This window comes from Budorcas taxicolor, chromosome 1 (assembly GCF_023091745.1).
Source record: "Budorcas taxicolor isolate Tak-1 chromosome 1, Takin1.1, whole genome shotgun sequence".
NCBI lineage: Eukaryota > Metazoa > Chordata > Mammalia > Artiodactyla > Bovidae > Budorcas > Budorcas taxicolor.
In genome coordinates, this window is record NC_068910.1 from 131,616,778 (window position 1) to 131,641,856 (window position 25,079).

Below are 25,079 nucleotides of genomic sequence, written 5' to 3' on the forward strand. Positions count from 1 at the left end.
GTGTAATTGCACTGCATTTACACTTTACTTCTAACTGTTTACATAAATATTTGGGCCCAAAGAGCCATAATTCTTCAGTGACTTTTCTCAAATGTTGGAAAATATTTACAATTTTAAATGTCAAAAATATTTTTAAAGGCTTTCCAAGTATGACACACATTTTAAAAGATGCAATTTTTAAAAAATATTATTTCCTAGAGAATTATGTAAGAAATACTGATGGGAATTACTCTTGTGCAACTAGAGTTTCTGGAGTTAGCAACAATTCTACTTGGTATAGCACAGGTTTATGCCAAAAAGACTACTGAACTCATACAGCAGTTGATGTGGGGGAAGGGGCAGGTAGGGAGAAGGAATTATTTTATTGCAAGATTTATAAAGATAAAAGATGTGCTAGGGTGGATATCAGTGGTAATCCTTGATTCCGACTGCATGTATAATCTGTACAGGGGAATATGCACAAACTAACACTGATTTACTGAGGACGTCCATAAATTTCAATCACAGAACGTTAATCCGGTAAAGTAAAGATTGATATGCATTAAATAAAAGAACAAGTAAGTTTCTCTTTAAAGATATCTTAAGATGAAAGTCTGGTGGGGGGAAAGTTAAAAAATGATTCATACTCAGATCCATAAAACATGTATTTTTGATTCTCTAGTACAGTCAGCGAAACCCTCCATTTCCAGTTACCTGATCTGTAAATACACTTACCCTCTTAGGTCTCTATGTAAAAGAAGCCCCAAGTTTATCTTTAAGTGACCTTTATGTACTGAAGAGCCTGTTAAGGAAAACAGGCTATAACCAGAAAATTTTTTTAAAAGGTCTTAACCTATGCCAACTTATAAATGTATAGTCTATAAAAGTACAGGGTTACCTACACTGCATTGTACCAAGTCTTCCTGGACTGGGAGTGCCTGGATTCCTTGTGTATGAAAATAGACAAGCCACAGTTTCAATTATATATTTTTAAAGTTTTGCTAGACCCTGAAAAGCTACAATACATTCATGATAGTACCTGTTGTTTGTGACATATAAATTAGAACTACCCTTTGGGAAACAACTGGGAAAATGAAGCAGAAGTCCCAAAGAACCACCTATTAACTTAATAACTGATGTTAGAGAAATTTGCTTTTAATAAAATAGGTAATCATAAGCCATATATATATATTCATATATATATGAATTATGAACATGTATATGACCAGCAGGCCTATCAGTGAAATTAAAAAACCTACACATTTGCATAAAACATCTATTAGCATAATAAAAAACCATGAAAATATAAACAATCTAATATCTCAAAAGCAGAAAAATAATTTACTAGATATTTCTCCCATGGTATAGGCCCCTGCTACATTCTGTTCATTAACAATAAAAACAAGGGCTCTATGGAAATATGTAGAGCTGTAGGGACTAGAGTTGACTCAGAGAGCTATTGCAACAGCCAAGCGAGAAGTGTGGTAATAAGGCCCTGAACAACAAGGGGTGGCAGTGAGGAAAGCAGAGATGGTAGACATGGAGAAATACTAGAGAATAACATTAAAGACTACTACGACCACAGAGATGTGGGGTGGAAGGCAGATGCAGCTCTGAGGAAGACAGGTTTCCAGACTTTCTGACTTGCCACGAGAGAAAAGTTAGAAGCAACATCTTCTGTCGGGAAGATGAGGGTTTGGTTTTGAACATCATCATCATCGTTGTAACAATGGGTGTGTGCGTGCTTAGTCATGTCTGACTCTTTCGTGACCCATGGACTGCAGTCCACCCGGTTCCTCTGTCCATGGGATTTTCCAGGCAAGAATACTGGAGTGGGTTGCTATTTCCTCCTCCAAGGGATCTTCCTGACCCAGGAATCGAACCCATGTCTCTTGTGTCTCCTACATTGGCAGGTGGATTCTTTACCACTGTGCCACCTGGATACCAGATATTTACTTGTGTAAGGCTTTATTATTTGCCACATATTTTTACAGACATTAAAAGAAAAGTACTCATTGGATCCACTAAGAGGTCTGTAAAATACAGCTACAGAGGGTATTTTATTTCCATTATCCAGATGATAATGAAAGTTCAGATGTCAAAGGTCAAAACACCAGTGGTGACAGGACAACAGGTCAGGTTCTCCGATTACAAGTCTGGTGTTCTTCCTATCGCATAATCCTGCTTCCAAAGAATTGAAACCGTAGGACTTACACTAGCACTAAAAACTCATAGAGACAGTATAACCTAAAAAAACTTGGTGAAGGGAAACTTCAGATGCATTCACAGGTAACAGATACACGTGTGCTGCTGGGGACAGAAGGATGTTCTCGTTCGTATGCATGTGTGTTGGGGGCAGTAGTTAATCCTGTAGTAGAGACTGCTAGTTGCCTACCTTATCCAGTATTTGTTCCCTTCTTCCTCGCTAACAGAACTTTGGGCAATGGGAGTGGCTGGAAAATTACATTTCCTAGACTCCTTTGCAGATGGGAGTGACCAGAGATATATCTGGAAGTTGCTAAATCAGCCTTTTCCCTCCTCGTCCTCCTCTCCTACATGCTGCCTGGAAAACAGGTATCGTGGTTACCATCTTGAGAGAGAAAACAAAGGCTGGGGAAACAGTGAACACCAGCTGAAAGTATGCAAAGAATGTCCATCTTTGTGCCCCTGAACCAAAACCAGCAAAATTCTACCTCCTGAATCCTTTCACATAAATAAACTAACTTGTAGTCAGGGCTCTGTTATTAGTTCATAACCAGTATAGCACCTTGCCTTCTGAGGCTGTGATTTTCAAGGACAACCGTATTCTCCCTAGAGTGCTCTGTAACAGGCTGAATAAATCATGGCTGGTGTGACCCACTGTAACATTTTTTTCAGCTTTAAGGTTGTAAAATCTCAAGCTTTGAACATCTTGCTTCCAGAACTTTAAATGATAGAGAAAAATAGAAGTATCAACCCTTTGGGGATGAGGATTTATTTACTCTGCTTATCTTAAATCAGAGCCAATAGATCACATGGCTTTGAATGTTCTCAAAACAGTCCTCATATTTTTACAACTAAGTACATCCCCTTGGACAGCAAGGAGATCCAACCAGTCCATCCCAAAGGAAATCAGTCCTGATTATTCATTGGAAAGACTGATGCTGAAGCTGAAACTCCAATACTTTGGCCAACTGACGTGAAGAACTGACTAGTTAGAAAAGACCCTGATGCTGGAAAAGACTGAAAGTGGGAGGAAAAGGGGACGACAGAGGATGAGACGGTTGCATGGCCTCACTGACTCAATGGGCATGAGTTTGAGTAAGCTCCGGGAGTTGATGATGGACAGGGAGGCCTCGCGTGCTGCAGTCCATGGGGTTGCAAACAGTCGGACATAACCGAGCAACTGAACTGAACTGAACATGGTCTTAGTAACGTTAGTAATACATGAGTAGTGCTTGGACAGAAGAGTTTCAAAGAAGTACATAAATACTTTTTCCTCTAACATAACATTAACTTTTTCAGAACGTATCTAATGATCTGATAAGAAAAAACTTCAAACATCTCGGAGGTTATTTAAAAGAGATCCTAAAAACCAAAATTTGCTGAGAAAGTCCCAGGCCCAGTGATTGGAATATATTAAATGTTCAAACATTTGCTAAATGAATGAAAAGTGCCATACGGCATATGCAGAATATATCAGTAGACTGTTCACCATAACAGGAAATCAGCGTATTTGCAGAATTTCAGGCCTATCAGTGATATAAAACAATCAGCTGGTTGTGAAATAAAACTAATTTGGTTTCTGATAGTTTAATCAACAATGAACTGGGCTGTTAAATTAACAAATTTAAGTGTTATAATTTCTTTAAAGAAGAATGCAATCTGCATTGTATTAGTTAAAAAGCCTAGGGATGCACCCAGTCATTCCATGCCAGAGATGTCTGCAAAGAGCTATAAAAATTCTGAAGCAACCTAAACAGCCTTTAAAGGATAAGTGTATTTAGGTCTAAACTTGCAGCAAGCAGCAATTTCTAATTAGATGACTTAGAAACTGCTGAAAAAACAGATTAGTGATCTACGTGTCACACAATAGTCTTCTCTTTCTAAATGTAGCATGTTATTTGGAGAATTTATTACAGCTTTGGTAACAATTCTTTGGAGATAGTCAAACACCATCAAAAAGCAATTTGCTTTGTTCTCAGTTAATTTTTTCTTTAATTAATGCAAAGTATAATATCAGTTGAAACCTAATTTCTCTGAATCTGCTAGCAATCTGGCTTCAGTCAATTAGTATCTGGCTTGGATTTGTATTTGAGATTTAAAATTTAAGACAAGAATATGGAAAATTTACCAAGTTTCCAGAATACTCTTCTGTCAATATTAATTGACAGAAAGTGGTGCTAGTGGTAAAGAACCCACCTGCCGATGCAGGTAGACAAAACAGGCTTTGATTCCTGGGTTAGCAAGAACCCCTGGAGGAGGGCGTGGTGACCCACGCCAGTATTCTTACCTAGACAGAGGAGCCTGGTGGGCTACAGTCCATAGGGTCACAAAGAGTTAGACACGACTAAAGCAACTTAGCACACACAACAGAGAAAAAGATTCTGAAATTGAAAGGAGCTCACCTCTCATGTTAGGTATGAATTTTAAAGTTAATAGTTTCACATATTAAAAATTTCAGAGGGTGATATAAGGGTAAGCCTCAAATTATAACACAGAGACTCACCATAGTGATACAGTAAGAACAAAGAATTGGGTCCTAGTATTGTGAGCTAATTTATTTCTAAATATATACTATGTAAGTCCACGATGGCTTCATCAATCTGAGGACTACTGTATATACACACAATTCATCTATCATCTGGAATGGTGTGCTACTGCTGCTGCTGCTAAGTCGCTTCAGTCATGTCCGACTCTGTGCAACCCCATAGAAGGCAGCCCACCAGGGTCCCCCATCCCTAGGATTCTCCAGGCAAGAACACTGGAGTGGGTTGCCATTTCCTTCTCCAATGTGTGAAAGTGAAGTTGCTCAGTCCTGTCCAACTCTTAGTGACCCCATGGACTGCAGCCTACCAGGGTCCTCTGTCCATGGGATTTTCCAGGCAAGAGTACTGGAGTGGGGTGCCATTGCCTTCTCTGCTGGAATGGTATATATCAGGGTAAAAAATAATGAACATTTAGACTAGGTCAGAAAAACTCTAATGGAATTATGCAAGTACTTAGCCAGTCACAGAAAGACAAACATGGTATTATCCACTTATATGAGGCATCTAACAGCCCAATTCAAACAGAAAGTAGAATGGCAATTACCTGGGCTGAGGAGAGAGGAACAAGGGGAGTTGTTTCCTGGATACAAAGTTTCAGATTTGCAAAATGAAAGGATCTCGAGATCTGTTTCATATTAATGTGAATATACTTACTATGAACAGTATTAAAAATGGTTCAGTTCAGTTGCTCAGTCATGTCCCGCTCTTAGAGACCCCATAGACTGTAGCACATCAGGCCTCCCTGTCCATCACCAACTCCTGGAGTTTACCTGAACTCATGTCCATTGACTCGGTGATGCCATCCAACCGTCTCATCCTCTGTCGTCCCCTTCTCTTGCTTTCAATCTTTCCCAGCATCAGGGTCTTTTCAAATGAGTCAGCTCTTCCCATCAGGTGGCCAAAGCAATGGAGTTTTAGCTTCAACATCAATCCTTTCAGTGAATACCCAGGACTGATCTCCTTTAGGATGGACTGGTTGGATCTCCTTGCAGTCCAAGGGACTCTCAAGAGTCTTCTCCAACACCACAGTTCAAAACATCAATTCTTCGGCGCTCAGCTTTCTTTATAGTCCAACTCTCACATCCATACATGACTACTGGAAAAACTATAGCCTTGATGAGACAGATCTTTGTTGGCAAAGTAATGTCTCTGCTTTTGAATATGCTGTCTAGGTTGGTCATAACTTTTCTTCAAAGGAGTAAGTGTCTTTTTATTTCATGGCTGTAGTCACCATCTTCAGTGATTTTGGAGCCCCCCAAAATAAAGTCTGCCACTGTTTCTGCTGTTTCTCCATCTATTTGCCATGAAGTGATGGGACCAGATGCCATGATCTTAGTTTTCTGAATGTTGAGCTTTAAGCCAACTGTTTCATTCTCCTCTGTTTTCATTCTCCTCCACTTTCATCAAGAGGCTCTTTAGTTCTTCTTCACTTTCTGCCATAAGGGTGGTGTCATCTGCATATCTGATATTGATATTTCTCCCAGAATTCTTGATTCCAGCTTGTGCTTCCTCAAGCCCAGCGTTTCTCATGATGTACTCTGCATAGAAGTTAAATAAGCAGGGTGACAATATACAGCCTTGACATACTCCTTTTCCTATTTGGAACCAGTCTGTTGTTCCATGTCCAGTTCTAACTGTTGCTTCCTGACCTGGATATAGGTTTCTCAAGAGGCAGGTCAGGTGGTCTGGTATTCCCATCTCTTTCATAATTTTCCACATTTCATTGTGATCCACACAGTCAAAGGTTTTGACATAGTCAATAAAGCGGAAGTAGATGTTTTTCTGGAACTCTCTTGCTTTTTCGATGATTCAGTGGATGTTGGCAATTTGATCTCTGGTTCCTCTGCCTTTTCTAAAACCAGCTTGAACATCTGGAAGTTCATGGTTCATATATTGGTGAAACCTGGCTTGGAGAATTTTGAGCATTACTTGACTAGCGTGTGAGATGAGTGCAATTGTGTGGTAGTTTGTGCATTCTTTGACACTGCCTTTCTTTGGGTTTGGAATGAAAACTGACCTTTTCTAGTCCTGTGGCCACTGCTTAGTTCTCCAAATTTGCTGGCATATTGAGTGCAGTACTTTCAAAGCATCATCTTTTAGGATCGGAAATAGCTCAACTGGAATTCCATCACCTCCACTAGCTTTGTTCATCGTGATGCTTCCTAAGGCCCACTTGACTTCACATTCCAGGATGTCTGGCTCTAGCTGAGTGATCACACCATTGTGATTATCTGGGTCATGAAGATCTTTTTTGTACAGTTCTTCTGTGTATTCTTGCCACTTCTTCTTAATATCTTCTGCTTCTGTTAGGTCCCTACCATTTCTGACCTTTATTGTGCCCATCTTTGCATGAAATGTTCCCGTGGTATCTCTAATTTTCTTGACAAGATCTCTAGTCTTTCCCATTCTTTGTTTTCCTCTATTTCTTTCCACTGATCACTGAAGAAGGCTTTTTTATCTCTCCATGATATTCTTTAGAACTCTGCATCTCATCGCTAGAGCAGCTCAGAGGAGATATCCCATGTTCAAGGTCAGGAGCGGCAGCTGCGCTTCATTGGACCGGCTGTGAGGAGATACCCCACGGCCAAGGGCAAAGGAGAAGCCCCAGCCAGACAGTAGGAGGGGCAAATTTGCATTTAGAATCAAACCCCGTTCCTGCCAGAGACGCTCAGAGGGCTCAAACAAACCTTCTGTGCACCAGGACCGAGGGACCCCACAGAGACTGAGACAGATCTGTGTTTGAGCATCTCCTGTGGAGGTATGGGTCCGCAGTGGTCTGCCACAGGGACAGGGGCTCTGGTGTGTGTATGGCGTAAGTCTGCTTAGAGGAGGTCACCATTAACCCCACCATAGAGCTGCCAGAACTTACACAGGAATGGGAAATAGACTCTTGGAGGGCACAAAAGAACTTTGTGCACCAGGACCCAGGAGAAAGGAACAGCAACCCCATAGAAGACTGTCCCAGACTTGCCTGTGGGTGTCCGGGAGTCTCCAGTGAAGGCGTGGGTAGTAGTGGCCTACTGCAGGGCTGGGGGCACAGACTGTGGCAGTACATGCATAGGATCTTCTGAAGGAGGTCACCACTATCTTCATTATCTCCACCATAGTTTGGCCCCAGGTAAACAGCAGGGAGGGAACACAGCTCCACCCCTCAACAGAAATTTGGGTTAAAGATTTACTGAGTATGGCCTCCCATTCAGTAAGGATTTACTGAACTAGATCCAGTATCCCCCTCAGTCAGTCTATCCCATCAGGAAGCTTTCATAAGCCTCTTATCCTCCTCTATCAGAGGGCAGACAGACTGAAAACCACAACCACAGAAAACTAACCAGTCTGATCACATGGACCACAGCCTTGTCTAACTCAATGAAACTATAAGTCATGCCATGTAGGTCCACCCAAGACGGGTCATGGTGGAGAGTTCTGACAAAATGTGGTCCACTGGAGAAGGCAATGGACTAAAGGCAAACCACTTCAGTATTCTTGCCTTGAGAACCCCATGAACGGTATGAAAAGGCAGAGACAGACACTGAAAGACGAACTCCCCAGGTCGGTAGGGGCCCAATATGCTACTGGAGATCAGTGGAGAAATGATGGAGTTAAAGCAAAAACAACACCCAGTTGTGGATGTGATTGGTGATGGAAGCAAGGTCCGATGCTGGAAAGAGCAATATTGCATAGGAACCTGGAATGTCAGGTCCATGAATCAAGGCAAATTGAAAGTGGTCAAACAGGAGATGACAAGAGTGAACATTGACATTTTAGGAATCAACAAACTAAAATGGACCGGAATTGGTGAATTTAACTCAGATGACCATTATATCTACTACTGTGGGCAAGAGTCCCTTAGAAGAAACAGAGTAGCCATCATAGTCAACGAAAGAGTCCGAAATGCAGTACTTGGATGCAGTCTCAAAAATGACAGAATGATCTCTGTTTGTTACCAAGGCAAACCATTCAATATCACAGTAATCCAAGTACATGTTCTGACCAGTAATGCTGAAGAAGCTGAAGCTGAATGGTTCTATGAAGACCTATAAGACCTTCTAGAACTAACACCCAAAAGAGATGTCCTTTTCATTATAGGGGACAGGAATGCAAAAGTAGGAGGTCAAGAAACACCTGGAGAAACAGGAAAATTTGGCCTTGGAGTACAGAATGAAGCAGGGCAAAGGTCAATAGAGTTCTGCCAAGAGAATGCACTGGTCATAGCAAACATTCTCTTCCAACAACATGAGAAGACTCTACACATGGACATCACCAGATGGTCAACACCAAAATCAGACTGACTATATTCTTTGCAGCCAAAGATGGAGAAGCTCTATACAATCAGCAAAAACAAGACCGGGAGCTGACTGTGGCTCAGATCATGAACTCCTTATTACCAAATTCAGATTTAAACTGCAGAAAGTAGGGAAAACCACTAGACCATTGAGGTATGACCTAAATCAAATCCCTAAATTAAAAAGTTAGATGATAAATTTTATGTTATTTGTTTTCTGTCACAATGTCTAAAATACTAAACAGTTTTGCTTTCCTAGTATCAGTTCAGTTGAGTTCAGTTGCTCAGTGGTGTCCGACTCTTTGCAGTCCCATGAATTGCAGCACGCCAGGTCTCCCTGTCCATCACCAACTCCTGGAGTTCACCCAAACTCATGTGCATCAAGTTGGTGATGCCATCTAGCCATCTCATCCTCTGTCATCCCCTTCTCTTCCTGCTCCCAATCCTTCCCAGCATCAGGGTCTTTTCCGATGAGTCAGCTCTTTGCATGAGGTAGCCAAAGTATTGGAGTTTCAGCCTAAGCGTCAGTCCTTCCAATGAACACCCAGGACTGGTCTCCTTTAGGATGGACTGGTTGGATCTCCTTGTAGTCCAAGGGACTCTCAAGAGCCTTCTCCAACACCACAGTCCAAAAATATCAATTCTTCGGCATTCAGCTTTCTTCATAGTCCAACTCTCACATCCATACATGACTACTAGAAAAACCATAGCCTTACTAAACAGACCCTCGTTGGCAAAGTAATATCTCTGCTTTTGAATATACTATCTAGGTTGGTCATAACTTTCCTTCCAAGGAGTAAGCATCTTTTAATTTCATGGCTGCAATCACCATCTGCAGTGATTTTGGAGCCCAGAAAAATAAAGTCTGACACTGTTTCCACTGTTTCCCCATCTATTTCCCATGAAGTGATGGGAACACATGCCATGATCTTTTTATCTGAATGTTGAGCTTCAAGCCAACTTTTTCACTCTCCTCTTTCACTTTCATCAAGAGGCTTTTGAGTTCCTCTTCACTTTCTGCCATAAGGGTGGTGTCTTCTGCATATCTGAGGTTATTGATATTTCTCCCAGCATTCTTGATTCCAGCTTGTGTTTCTTCCAGTCCAGCATTTCTCATGATGTATTCTGCATATAGTTAAATAAGCAGGGTGACAATATACAGCCTTGACATACTCCTTTTCCTATTTGGAACCAGTCTGTTGTTCCATGTCCAGTTCTAACTGTTGCTTCCTGACCTGGATATAGGTTTCTCAAGAGGCAGGTCAGGTGGTCTGGTATTCCTATCTCTTTCAGAATTTTCCACAGTTTCTTGTGATCCACACAGTCAAAGGCTTTGGCATAGTCAATCAAGCAGAAGCAGATGTTTTTCTGGAATTCTCTTGCTTTTTCCATGATCCAGCAGATGTTCACAATTTGACCTCTGGCTCCTCTGCCTTTTCTAAAACCAGCTTGAACATCAGGAAGTTCACAGTTCATGTATTGGTGAAACCTGGCTTGGAGAATTTTGAGCATTACTTGACTAGCGTGTGAGATGAGTGCAATTGTGTGGTAGTTTGAGCATTCTTGGGCATCGCCTTTCTTTGGGATTGGAATGAAAACTGACCTTTTCTAGTCCTGTGGCCACTGCTTAGTTCTCCAAATTTGCTGGCATATTGAGTGCAGCACTTTCACAGCATCATCTTTTAGGATTTGAAATAGTCAACTGGAATTCCATCACCTCCACTAGCTTTGTTCACAGTGATGCTTTCTAAGGCCCATTTTATTTCACATTCCAGAATGTCTGGCTCTAGGTGAGTGATCACACCATCGTGATTATCTGGGTCATGAAGATCTTTTTTGTACAGTTCTTCTGTGTATTCTTGCCACCTCTTCTTAATATCTTCTGCTTCTGTTAGGTCCATACCATTTCTGTTTTATCAAGCCCATCTTTGTATGAAATGTTCCCTTGCTATCTCTAATTTTCTTAAAGAGATCTCTAGTCTTTCCTAATATTAATCAGTATCAGATATGAAGTAACTTAGCCACATGAATTACACATGTGGTCTAGCAAGAGAATTTTTTACTTTTTAAGATTACACAGGTTCTTGTTTTTCTTCAGGTTTCCCTGCCTCCTCCTGCCCTTTAGAAAAATTAGAACAAGAATGACATGGAGAGTTTGGTGCCTCTCACTGAAAAGGAATAAATCTAATTATGTATGAGTGTCGGCTGTTAATGAAACTAATGTCCATTCAGCTCTGGAATGAGCTATTTTCTCCGGCAGGACTGGAAGAACAGTTAGAAAGGAGGCATCGTTCACTTCACCAGGGCTTCCCTGATAGCTCAGACAGTAAAGAGTTTGCTTGCAATGCAGGAAACCTGGGTTCGATTCCTGGGTTGGGAAGATCCCCTGGAGAAGGAAATGGCAACCCACTCCAGTATTCTTGCCTGGATAATCCCATGGACCGAGGAGCCTGGTGGGCTACAGTCCATGGCGTCACAAAGAGTCGGACGTGACTGAGTGAATCATACTTAACCCTTCACTTCATCAAGGCATAAGCATGGGTATAACTCAGACTATAAGACTGCTGTGCTATGTGCTCAGTCATGTCCAACTCTTTGCGAAACTGGATCTTCTGCACTGGCAGGGGGATTATTTACCACTAGTGCCACCTGGAAAGCCCCAACTATGAGATTAGGGGTAGGAGATGAAGAGATAAAAACTACTATGTATAAAATATTAATAGATAAGCAACAAGGAAATACCATATACTACACAGAATTACAGCCATCATCTTGTAATAATTTTTAATGTAGTATAATCTGTAAAAATACTGAATCATGTTATATACCTGAAACTAACATAGGATTATAAGGCAACTATACTTCAATTAAAAAAATTAATCAGAAAAGATTTTAAACTCAGAGTCCAATGGAAACAAATACAATCTCACTCTGAAAGATTCAGATTCAAAATACCGCAATTTTTAATTTCATTGAAACGCTTCAACCAATGTATGATCTTAGAAATAACATCTCACATTCAGCACTTGAGTTGATTGTTAACAATAAGTAGTTTCATATTTGTTTAAATCCATTTCTTAAGCAGCATTTTTAGGTTTAAAACAAAATTAGAAGGTAGGTACAGAAAGTTCCCATATACGCCCCTCCTTTTATCAGCAATACTCACCAGAAGGGTACATTTTTCACCAAAGATGGACCTAAACTGGCACATCGTAATCACCCAATGTCCACAGTGTATCTTAGGGCTTACTCTTGGTGTTGTGCAGTCTATGGATTTGAACAACTAAAGTCTAATGACATATATCCACTACTATAATATCATAGGAAGTATTTTCACTGTCCCACAAATCCTCTGTGCTCTGCTTATTCATGTTTGTTTTAATAATTTCCAAGCTGTTACTTCAAACTAGAAATATCACATCCTTGTGGTATGTATATATACAATGAAATTTTATTCAGTCATGAAAAAAGAGAAATTTTACTATTTGCAACAACATGGATGGATCTAGTGGGTATTATTCCAAATCAGACAGAAAAAAGACAAATACCATATGATGTCACCTAATGTGGACTCTAAAAAAACAAACAAGCACAGACTCACAGACACATTGCACAAACAGGGAGGAAGGTGTGGGTGGGTGAAAAAGGTAAAGGAGACATTAAGAGGGACACACCTCCAATTATAAAATAAACAAGCTATGACGAAGATATAATACACAGCATAAAGAATACGGTCAATAATACTGCAACAACTTTGTATGGGCAGATGGTTACTAGACTTACTGTGATCATTTCATTATGTATGCAAATATCAAATCACTATGTAATATACCTGAAAATAATATATTGTAAGTCAACCCCAATTCAAAAAAAATCACAATCTTGAAAGCAAACCATTACTTCCATATAGAGCTTAGTACAGTGCTTGACATAAACTAACAGCAAAGAAATGTTTTGTGAAATCAGAGCTCATTTTTAAGTGTATAAAACTTTATTAAAATTAATAATTTGTTTTCTCCACTTCTGTACAATGAGCTATTGAGCAAACTCACAAGCACTCTCAAAACAAAGGGATCAATCCGTTCCAGGATTTCATGCTCACTTCTACCGTTCCCTCTCCAGCACCCAAACACACTATTCGCCACTAAGGAACTCCCAATTGCCCTCGCCCCTACAGCAACCTGACAAAGTTTCTTCACTGTCAAATCCCCAATCTCTCTCTCCACTCCCTAACTCAGTGTGGTGCCCTACCCTGTTTTTCTGAGAAAATTGAAACCTGTGATTTTCTTCTTCTTCACTTCAATGTCCTGGCTCACCCCACTCCTCTCAGGTCTCCAAGGACATAATCATCCTTGTTTCACCTGTCTGCCCTACCACGTTTCACTCCAAGCAGAACCAGTCTGATTCCTCACTTTCTTTCCCACTCTCTGCCCCCTGTGTGTCTTGGGCTTTTCTCCACTCACTTCTACTTATGGCCTCCTCACCAGAAACGACTTCTTTCACTCATTTCCATATTCACACTACAGCTGTCCCTCAGTATGTGAGGGAGATTGGTTCCAGGAATCCTGAGGATTCTAAAATTCTTAGGTGCTCAGGTCTTCTAAGAGTGGGCCTGTGGGACCCAAGGCTGCGTGCAGAGTGAGGACCGTATAACAAACTTTCAAATTATGCACAGAAGCACAGACCAATACAACTTGCATTCATTCTCCTCTCACCCGCAAAGCATGTAACATGCCTCCTGTGGTGTGATTATGCATTATCCTTCAAGTCTTTTTATCTATGTTCTTCCCCCCAGATTATATTTATAGGCTATTTTAGGGCAGGAACTGTCTTCAGTCTCACCAGATGAAACAGTCTCCCCAGATGGAAGAGCCTCCCATTTACATTATTTACATTATCAAATAGTTTTTGATAATGGAGTGGTAGTGTTTGCTCAAAAACTAACTTTTCTATGACCCCCCACAATACTTGTTACTATACTAGTGAACCTTTCATGTGCATTTATTTAATGTCTGTATTTTTCTTACCCTTTATTCACACAAGCCTTATCTAATTGAAAGCAAAGTCTTCTCTTCCAAGAGAATTCTGCCCATTTAGTTGTAATGGTAATAGGCAGTCACCCCAAAGTGTTTTCTGGGGAGGATGACAGTTTAAAAATAGGGTTGAAAGCTCCACAGACAAGATTCAGAGAATCAATCCTTTAATACAAATATTTGAAGTCACCTGCAAAAATGTGTACATGTGCTATATTTTTCAGGGGAGCAAATCCATAGTTTAATCAGATTTATCTCCCTCCTTAGGACTTCAAGATTAAGAATGACAAGTTTTCTCAAATTGTTAAATATGGAATCACCAGATAGCCCAACAATTCCACTCAGATATATGCCCAAGAGAAACAGAAAACATACCTTCACACAGAACCTTGTAAACAAATGTTCATAGCAGCATTATTCACAGAAGCCCCAAAGTGTAAACAACACAATGCCCACTGATGAATGGATATGCAAAGTGCGGCATATCCATACTACAGAATAGTGTTCAGCCACGGCAGGTAATGAAGTATTGACACATGCTACAACATAGATGAGCCTGGAAAACACTATGCTGTGTGAAAGAAGCCAGACACAAAGAGACACCTATTGTATGATTCCAAGTTTATATGAAACGCCCAGCATAGGCAAATCCATAGAGCCAGGGTACATTAGTGACTGCCAGGGAATGGAGAGAGGGTGAATAGGGAGTGACTGCTAATGGGAACTAGGTTTCTTTCTGGTATGATGAAAACGTTCTGCAATTACATTAGTGATGGCTGCACAACTTTGTGAACATACTAAAAAACACTTTAAAAGGATGAATTTGTGGTATCTGAATAAACAGTAAAAACCTCCTCTTCCCCAGCAACATGCTTGACATCTTTCAGCTCATCACTGTAAACCTAAACTCTAAGCGTGCACACTAAAACTTAGCAGTGCTCCCAACCACCTCCTTTTTCTTCAGGTTCCTAATTTACGCGTAGTTACTCAGGCTAGAAAATTTCAGAGACATCTCCAGTCTCTTTTCTCTCAGTCTGAACATCAGTCAGTCACCAATGCCAGCACACTTTTTTTTTTTCCGCAACAAAAAACTACATATTGTTGAATATGTAATTCCTGCCAGACACTTATGCTACATGATCTACAAGCATCTTTAATTTCCACAACAGTTATGCATTTTACAGAGGAGAATGCTGTGGCTAAGGAGATTTAAGTACCTTCCCTTCAGTGTTTCTTCCTCCAATCTATCCTCCATCCTTCAGCTGCAGTGATCTTCCTTAAAGCAGTGATCCCCTACCTAAAGCTCCTTAAAAGTTTCTGTTTCAAAGTCCAGAGTCCCTAATTTGGTATAAGGTGCCTTCAAGATCTCTGTCTCTTAACATTCCTTACACCAACTTCTTTGAGTTCCTGGACTCTGAGTTGCTCTTTCTCCTTCTGCCTCTGGGCTTGTCTTGGGATTCCGTTACTCATTCACTCAACAAATAGGTATTAAGAAACTACTAGGAGCCTGACATTGTAGAGCTTCCCTGGTGGCTCAGAGGGTAAAATGTCTGCCTCCAATGCAGGAGACCCAGGTTCAATCCCTGGGTCAGGAAGCTCCCCTGGAAAGGAAATGGCAATCCACTTCAGTATTCTTCCCTGGAGAATCCCATGGATGGAGGAGCCTGGTAGGCTACAGCCCATAGGGCCGCAAAGAGTCGAACACGACTGACCCACTTCACTTTCTTTTCACTTTCAGGAGCCTGTCATTGTATTGCTACTTGGGCAACATTGAGAATAAAACAGATATATGTACTGCCCTCAAGGTGCTTAAGGTCTAAGGGAAGACACAATGATAAACAAGTAGTTACAGACTGTGCTAAGTGCAGGAAGCAGGATGCTGTATTACAGAACATAAACACGCTTAGGGATCAGGGGAAAACTACAATGACTGTTTTAGATGGGTTAATCTGGTAAGGTTTCAGGTGGTGACATACCTTAAAATATGAAGACTAAGAAGCCAGTTATATGAAAAGCAGGTAAGAGCAGAAGGGGTGATGAGTGACAAGAGGTGCTCCTAGAGACATCAGCAGAGCCCAGATCAAAGATTTTTGTAGGTCATGGTTAGGAGTTTGGATTTTAATCTAAGTTCTTACTGCAATGGATTTCATTGAAGACTTTTAAGTAAGACAGTGTCACTTTTGCCACCGAATAGAGAAGGGATTGGAGGGGCATAAGAGAAGAAACGGGGACACATGGCCTGAAGACACAGTAGTGGTTTAGGTGAGAACTGTGGATGATTTGGACAACGGTGTGATAGTGAAGGAGGGAAAGAGCAGATCAGATGCAGAGCTGGCCTGACTTGCAAAGTCATCAGCTCAATGTGAAGAGATGAAAAAAGGATATATAGAGTTGGAGAATCCTCACTGATAAAAGAAAACAAGGTTACTACAAGAACAGAGGATCACAAGGTCTCAGGCTCATGCTGAGTGAATACTCAAGAGGTTGACTATTTTCATTTTATAACATCACATCAACTTGCCCAGGACTTTTCACAGCAAAGTTCAGCAATATAGCTGCAAGTGCAGAGGGCAAAAGTTTGGGTTCATCCAGAGTATGGGTTTTGTCAGAGGAGTAAAAGGCAAGCAAGGACAAGAGAAAAGTGTATTTTCAAGAGAAAGATCAGAATAATAAACTATGACATGCACTCTAAACTAGATAAGGAGATACAGATAGACAGAAAATGTAACAGTGGACTGGAGGTACAGATGAAGCTCAGGAGTTGTCTCTTTGGGGTACATAAAAAAGGGAGTTATAAAGGCAGGAGATTGTGGTCAGATAGTAAGAAGTTGTAATTTGCTGCTTCTGCTCGGAATGGTCATCTCTTCCTCTAGACAAACATGACTATTTGACCACCAATCATATCCATCTTATGCTTTTCTGCTCCCTGTCTTCCCATGACTCACACCCCGCCCCCCACCAGCATAACCACCTAAGTTTGTCACTATTTCATCAAATCATAAAGGCCCACCTCAAACTATTCCCTCCTTGAAAGTATTTATCTTTTCCCCACTGGCATCTCTCCTGATGACAATCCTCACTCAGTATGCACTACTGACAGTATTCATAGCAGCAGCAGCAGCAGGAGTAGCAGTCACTCTTTTGCCCTTCCAGATCCCTCTACTCAACTGGGAAAAGGCATTGTTATATACAGTCAAAGGTCTCTGGATCCCGTGGCAGTACCCAAAACTGTGCCAGGCATGGAGCAATCATTCAATAAATCCTAACAGGGATCTCAGGCTCACGTTCGTTCTCCAAAGCAGGATTCCACTGAAATCATAATCCTGTTCACAAAAGTCCAAGATAACGCCATGTGTCTCAAGGTGGTTCAATCCACTGTAACACTCACAACACCTTTATGGGTGAAACAACACTTGTAGGATGGAGGGAAACTGGACCAGTCGATCTAAAAGCTGGGTGCCACAATTTGAACAACATCACGTTTATTAGAAAAAAAAAAGTTTTACGCATAATTTACTGCTAGGCCGTAGAGACGAACGGTCATATGAGAGAGGTGTCAAGAAGACAAGAGGGTTACAACTTCTTGGTCTGACCCGCCTAGTACCTACCTTCCTTCTCTCCACCTCCAAATGCAGAGTTCGCATTAGTGATCGCCCCGGAGCTTGCTGCCATGGCAAGCACTACGCGGGCTCAGCCCAAACCAAAAGAAAAACCCAGCGGGAAGCGGTCTGAGAGAGGCCAAAACTCCAGCGGTGAAGCGGTTGCTACCGGGCTCTTCCGGAAGCTGCACGAACGTGGAGGTCACGTGACGGGGATGGGCGGGGCTACGCAGGTTTGTTGTGATTCAGGGGTGCTTGAAATGTATGCACGTGGTTTCGGTTGTGGCCCTTCTTACATTCTCCAAACTGTTGTCTTCTTTTTGTCCTTGTTTCTTGGCTTCGCTTCTGCTTCTCCTCGTTTCCTAGTCAGGTCCTTCGTTTTTGCCTTGGCGCTTTCCTCCTCCCAACGGTATTGGAGTTTTAGGGGATGGTTTGTTTTTTTGTGGCGCTCAAGGCAGTGGAAGGTGGCTCTGCGTTTGCTTTATTGTGCAGCCACTCTTAACAGCCTTAGATACTGGGAGAGTTCACGCTTCTCTTCCTCGTCTCTCCCCATTTCTCTTGCCCTTCTGGGAGCAAGAGGACTCCACCTGGTTTTCGTGGCTGCCGGTAATGTGAGCCTCAGGCTAACGTGCTTTAATTGCGTTCCTTATGACTCATTTCCAACCCTGAACAAGCCATATCGCTTGACTTAGATTTTCAGGACACTAACCGACAGCTGTCAGACCTTTGGATTTGTATATCAAAATAAATGCAACTATTGGCTGCTTGATCAAGAGATCGACAACTTCCCGTCTTCTCGTTTGCTCATCTAGTCAAAATCATAATAACTGGAGATAGATCTAGGTCATTTGGGGGCAAAAATCTTTCAGGTTTAATAAATATATCTTTATTGTCCTAATAATGACAGGCAAAAGAGTAGAAAGAGATCTGTATCTTCTATATATGAACTAAATTGACTTGTTTATAATTTCCTCGTTGGGTATGTAAAGCACTGAAAAATGTCTGATTAAATAAGACAATACTTACTGTACATAAAAAACAAACGATTTTCATGCGGCAATCCTTCCTACTACACGTCAGTCTTATTCTATCTCCCGCTCTAAATTCCGAAGTTATAAATCCTTCAGAATTGACAATTAACCCAATATAGAAACAAGCATTAGCTTAAGTGATCGGGGATCTTCGAGTTGTTTACTGGGCACATGACGTAAACTTGGACACTTCCTCCAACAATCCAGGTTCCTCGCCCAACCTCCTCTATTACAGCCTGTCCGGGAGTTCCCTTTTCCCCAGGCTCAGCGGCGCTCCTCCCGGTCGTTCCAGCTCCTCCCGGTCCGCGCTCTGGTACCCCGGCTCCACTCCCTCTCTCGCCCAGGTTGCCGCTCCAGCCCCGGAAGACAGAGCACCTCGGGTCCCGCACCCTAAGCCCCCTCCTCTCCGGTCTCTCCTGCCCCTCCTCCCGGCCCGCGGCCGGCTAGCGCGGCGCAGGCGCAGCAACACGGCCGGCAGGCCCAGGGCGACCAAAGCAACCTCGGCCTCGGCTTAGCCCGGCAGTATCCGCGCGGGGCTGGTCGGCGGCAACCCGGACCGTGCGGGGCGGTGGCCCCGCGGGCCGCGCGTCGAGATGGGCTCGGGCTGGAGCAGCGAGGAGGAACGGCAGCCGCTGCTAGGGCCGGGGCTCGGGCCTGCGCCGGGGGCTGCTTGGAGAAGCCGGGAGGCGGCGGCGGCACTGCCAGCGGCAGCCCCAAGTCCCGGGCGCGTGTACGGGCGCCGCTGGTTGGTGCTCCTGCTCTTTTCGCTGCTGGGGTTCGCGCAGGGCCTGGTCTGGAACACATGGGGCCCCATCCAGAACTCGGCGCGCCAGGCCTACGGCTTCTCCAGCTGGGACATCGCGCTCCTCGTGCTGTGGGGGCCCATAGGCTTCCTGCCCTGCTTCGCGTTCATGTGGCTTCTGGACAAGAGAGGTGAGGGGGTCCCGGGAGCCCCGCCAGCGATGTTACTCCTGGGGGAGCCGCCTCCCTCGGCTTCGTCTTAGAGATTGTATGAGGTGATCGAGTGTTGCTGGCATCCCATACCTGACTAGGAACCCTCCGTCCCCAAAGCGTCAAATAAGGGAAGATTTCTTTGCAGATACTGTTTTGTTTTTAAATCAAGGCCCATTATGCAACAGCAGGGATTAGGCGACCTTTGGGTGTTCAGGTTTCTGCATGTGTGGATATAAGACCATCCCATGCACATGCTTTGTGTGTTTTCTACATCTGACAGAAATGACTGATGCTTTGACTTCAAAGGTGTTTGGGGGTGTTGAGGGTGACAGGTCAGAAAATAGAATAATGATGCCCAGATACAAGGAAGTAATGAGTTGGCTTTCCGTAATAGATGACTCCAGCCCAGGAAGAGCTGTTGGGGAACTCAGGACCTGACGCTTTGGTGTCTGGAAAAGGGTGCACAGCAGCTTTAAAGTGTGTGTATGTGACCACCTGCAAGTGTCAGCTGAGATTTTTAACTTTCAGATAAAGCTTACAGATGAATGAAGACTCTCTTTTCATAGAGAATACTCTGGACAGACATCTCACTTTACCACTTGCCAGTGTGATTCTGTGAGGAGAAAAATGGAATGTTAAGACTTTGAACTATACCACACAAGTATGGATAAATGATTCATGGCCAATGTGATGTACCTGCTAAAAAGTAGAGGACAATTTTAGGCACTGAAGTGTAGTATCTAAAAGAAGAGAAATAGTTTGACATGCTTCTAATGTTCAGTTCTGGGCATTAATTTTTGAAAGGCCATTGACAAAGTGGAGTCCTTTAAAAGTTGGGTGACGAGAATGTAAAGGGTATAAAAATCATAATGTGTCAAATGAAAGGAATTGGGTGTGTCAAGCTTCAAAAAGAAACTTGAGGCAGGATATAAATATGTGTTAAATCAGGAATTAGACTTAATGTGCCTAGTTCTAGAAGGAAGAACTAAACTGAGTGAAGTTACAAGAAGCTGTAACTCAAAAGAATACGGGAAAGAACCTTCTAACAATGAAAGTATCCAGCCCTGGAAAGTGTGGAACTTCCAGGCAGAGATATGTGCTAGTTGCCGAGAAAGTTTCTTGTACTGAATGGGGTTTTCTTTTGTTTGGATTTATTTGTTTTAAACTACATTAGAGTTTATTTGGATTTTACTAGTTTTTCCACAAATGTCTCTCTCTTTTTTTTGCCCTGTTCTAAGATTCAGTTGAGGGTCCCAAATTACATTTAGTTGTTATTTGTTGTTAATCTTCAATCTGTGACAATTCCTCTGTCATTCTTTACCAGGTTGTATAACTTAAGGGGAAATGCTATTTTATTGTTTCCTTTAACTTTTTATCAGGAGCATCTTTCAATATTATTCCATAAATTTAGCCAACTATATTTTTAAGGTAGAAAAATGCTAATTTTTATCCTTTTTATTATAATTATATTCACTATATATATGATAATTACATATATATTTAATTACATCTACTATTCTCGGCCAGATAAATTAGGGACTACCTGTTTTCTTTTTTTAAAATATTTATTATTTTTTTTATTTGGCCACACCACGCACAGAATTGTTAATTGTGGCATTTAGGCTCTTAGTTGTGGCACGTAGACTCTAGTTCCCTGATCAGGGGTTGAACCCTGGTCCCTTGCATTTGGAGCATGGTGTCTTACCCACTGGACCACCAGGGAAGTCCTTTTTTTTTTTTTTTTAAACCTGTTTTCTTTATAGAGATTCCTCATTGCAGGGAATCCACCTGCAATGCGGGAGACACAGGTTCGATTCCTGGCTCGGGAAATCCCTTGGAATAGGAAATGGGAACCCACTCTAGTATTCTTGCCTGGAAAATTCCATGGGCAGAAAAGCCTAGCAGGCTACAGGCCTTGGGGTCTCAAAGAATCAGACATGACTGAGCACACATACATACATTCTCTTTATAAAATAAGTTACTTTAGGAGTTCTTTCAGTGTTTCTATGACTATATGGTGAATTCTATTTTATGTTTTCTGTTGGCTAGAGCAACAAAAAAGAAATTTAAAATTCCCTTGCTTTTCAGTAGAAAAAAGCCAGTCCTGCTTTCATTTGTTGGCTGTCCTACTACACATGTCCTATTTGCATCAGTTCAGTTCAGTCGCTCAGTTGTGTCCGACTCTTTGCGAAAGTGAAGAGGAACCTTTATGGCAGAAAGTGAAGAGGAACTAAAAAACCTCTTGATGAAAGTGAAAATGGAGAGTGAAAAAATTGGCTTAAAGCTCAACATTCAGAAAACGAAGATAGTGGCATCCAGTCCCATCACTTCATGGGAAATAGATGGGGAAACAGTGGAAACAGTGTCAGACTTTATTTTTTGGGGCTCCAAAATCACTGCAGATGGTGACTGCAGCCATGAAATTAAAAGACACTTACTCCTTGGAAGAAAAGTTATGATCAACCTAGATAGCATATTCAAAAGCAGAGGTATTACTTTGCCGACTAAGGTCCGTCTAGTCAAGGCTGTGGTTTTTCCAGTAGTCATGTATGGATGTGAGAGTTGGACTGTGAAGAAGGCTGAGGGCTGAAGAATTGATGCTTTTGAACTGTGGTGTTGGAGAAGACTCTTGAGAGTCCCTTGGACTGCAAGGAGATCCAACCAGTCCATTCTGAAGAAGATCAGCCCTGGGTGTTCTTTGGAAGGAATGATGCTGAAGCTGAAACTCCAGTACTTTGGCCACCTCATGCAAAGAGTTGACTCATTGGAAAAGACTCTGATGCTGGGAGGGATTGGGGCCAGGAGGAGAAGGGGATGACAGAGGATGAGATGGCTGGATGTCATCACCAACTCGATGGACATGAGTCTGAGTGAACTCCGGGAGATGGTGATGGACAGGGAGGCCTGGCGTGCTGCGATTCATGGGGTTGCTTTTGCATACATAGAAGTAAGTTCCTGGCATCCCTGGGTATCTTTCTCCCTAGAGGGTAGGTAGTTGTCTGGTCTTGTGGTCATAAGTCCCACCCAACTTAGTAGAAGACCAGTTATCTTCCTGAAATTGCTTTTGTACTCTCACTTTTCATTTTCCAGCAAGGAGATAAAAAGGGACTACCTAGTGAGATAATAAAAGAGCCAACAGTGGGTGTGTACCCTGGAAGCCAATGAAGTAAATTTCGAGGAGATAGCACCCAAATGTGTGCTGAGCTCTAGGGACATAGCCCTCATGGAGCCTACATTCTAATAAGGAGGTCCAGGCACCAAAGGACAGTAAAATTAAACACTTAGTGTGTCAGATGGTGATAAATGTTTTAGAGAAAAATGGGAGTCGGGCAGGGGAGAAAGGGGATGTGATTGGGTGATACTTTCTCTAGACTGTCAGGGAAGGCCTTACTGATCATGTGTGTGTGAGCAGAGACCTGAGGGAAAAAGGAAACACACCTTGGCAATTCTGGACAAGACTGTTTGGGACAAAGACAAAGGTCTTAAGCTTGTTTGGCATATCTGAAGAAGATACATAGTAGAGAAATAAATTGTAGAAGGATTGTTGGGCAGCCCAGAGGGCCTACTTTAAATGACTGGGCATTAATTTCAAATGGGGCTTGTGTGGCCGAGTTGAGCCTTAAGGCCACTGTAAGGATGCTGGTGGTGAAGATGTGAGGAGGGTTCGCTCTACTGGAAGGTGTGAGCAGGAGGGTAAAATGATGACTCTGTTAATATCTTGAGAACAAGAGCCACAGCAAGGAGACCAGTTGGAAGGGTAATGGAGCAACTCAGATGGGGCTGGTAATGACTTCCAGCTGGGGTGAAGGTAGTGAAGGATTTGAGAAGTGGTTGGATTCTAGATACATGTTGAAAGTAGACTTACCAGTATAGGCAGAGATGAAGTATGAGGAAATTGGAGGATTCTAAGATCTTTCTCAACTTTTTTTTAGCATTAGTAGTTGGGAGAATCAAGCTGCAGTTTACTGAGATGTAGAAGATTGTGGGAAGAGCATTTTGGGGGTAGATCATGAATCTGGCCTTCAGATCAAGAATTTGAAATGCCTGTTTGATATAGGATAGACTAAGTTGAAGAACTGATGCTTTTGAACTGTGGTGTTGAAGAAGACTCTTGAGAGTTCCTTTGATTGCAAGGAGATCCAACCAGTCTATCCTAAAGGAAATCAGTCCTGAATATTCATTGGAAGACTGATGTTGAAGCTGAAACTCCAATACTTTGGCCACCTGATGTGAAGAGCTGACTCATTGGAAAAGATCCTGATGCTGGGAAAGATTGAGGGCAGGAGGAGAAGGGGATGATGGAGGATGAGATGGTTGGATGGCATCACTGACTCCATGGACATGAGTTTGAGTAAGCTCTGGGAGTTGGTGATGGACAGGGAGGCCTGGTGTGCTGCAGTCCATGGGTTCACAAAGAGTCGGACATGACTAAGTGACTGAACTGAACTGAGCTGAAACTATCAGTTTATTGCCTGAGCAATAAATCTGTGTTTTGTCAACCTGTAATGGTATTTAGTCGGGGAAGGCAATGGCACCCCAGTCCAGTACTCTTGCCTGGAAAATCCCATGGACGGAGGAACCTGGTAGGCTGCAGTCCATAGGATCACTAAGAGTCTGACATGACTGAGCGACTTCACTTTCATTTTTCACTTTCATGCATTGGAGAAGGAAATGGCAGAATTCCAGTGTTCTTGCCTGGAGAATCCCAGGGACGAGGGAGCCTGGTGTGCTGCCTTCTATGGGGTCGCACAGAGTCCGACATGACTGAAGCAACTTAGCAGCAGCAGCAGCAATGGTATTTAGGGTCTTGGAGCTGAGTGAGGTCACCAGTGGAGAGGGATGTTGCTTCAGAAGAAGACAGCCCAGGGGCATTCCAACATTTAGAGCTTGGAGAGATAAGGAAGAACCAGCTAGTAAGGACTGAGAGTAGAGCCTTAGATTTACTAACATGGAGATTTTTGGTGTCTTTTAAAAGAATAGTCTCATTAGAGTGGTGGGGGTAAGTTCAAGAGTATAGACATTTATGTTAAACACACTGTAAAGGGCAGCAGAGAAATGAATGAGTAGCCAGGGGGAAATATGACTACTGAGAAGGTATTTTAAAGATAAGAGATATTAAGGCATTTCTCTGGAATGCAGTGTCCTAATGGATCCAGAAAAAAAGGAGAAATTGACAATGCTAGAGGGAGGGGGAGGAACTGCTGTAATAATATCCTTGGGTAAGCAAAATGGGATGCAGTCCTCAAGAGCACAAGTAGATAGGTTGGCCTTAGAAAGAAGTATTGACAGCTAATTCTTCAATAGTAATGGAAGAAATGATAAGAGTGTATAGATTACAGATGCAGATGGTGGGTGCTAGGAGCTTGTGGGAGTTATCTTTGTTTATAGTTCTCAGAAAATAAGAAACAATATTGCCACCTGACAGTAAGGCTAGGAGAACAATTCTTGGAAAA

The 25,079-nt window shown here is 42.3% G+C and overlaps 2 protein-coding genes across 3 annotated transcripts in view; one reads left to right on the forward strand and one right to left on the reverse strand.

Annotated features, from left to right (window-relative positions):
- HSPBAP1 (HSPB1 associated protein 1) overlaps nucleotides 1-17,813 on the reverse strand; it is a 55,166-nt gene extending 37,353 nt beyond the window's left edge. For both annotated transcript variants that reach the window (XM_052641945.1, XM_052641938.1), the window contains exon 1: nucleotides 17,651-17,813. In XM_052641945.1, the coding sequence (XP_052497905.1) occupies nucleotides 17,651-17,714 (64 nt within the window). In that variant the 5' untranslated portion in view covers nucleotides 17,715-17,813. The remainder of the gene's footprint in view (nucleotides 1-17,650) is intronic.
- Nucleotides 17,814-18,920: 1,107 nt separating this feature from the next.
- SLC49A4 (solute carrier family 49 member 4) overlaps nucleotides 18,921-25,079 on the forward strand; it is a 98,711-nt gene continuing 92,552 nt past the window's right edge. Inside the window, exon 1 of the mRNA XM_052638365.1 lies at nucleotides 18,921-19,605. Within this exon, the coding sequence (XP_052494325.1) occupies nucleotides 19,266-19,605 (340 nt within the window). The 5' untranslated portion in view covers nucleotides 18,921-19,265. The remainder of the gene's footprint in view (nucleotides 19,606-25,079) is intronic.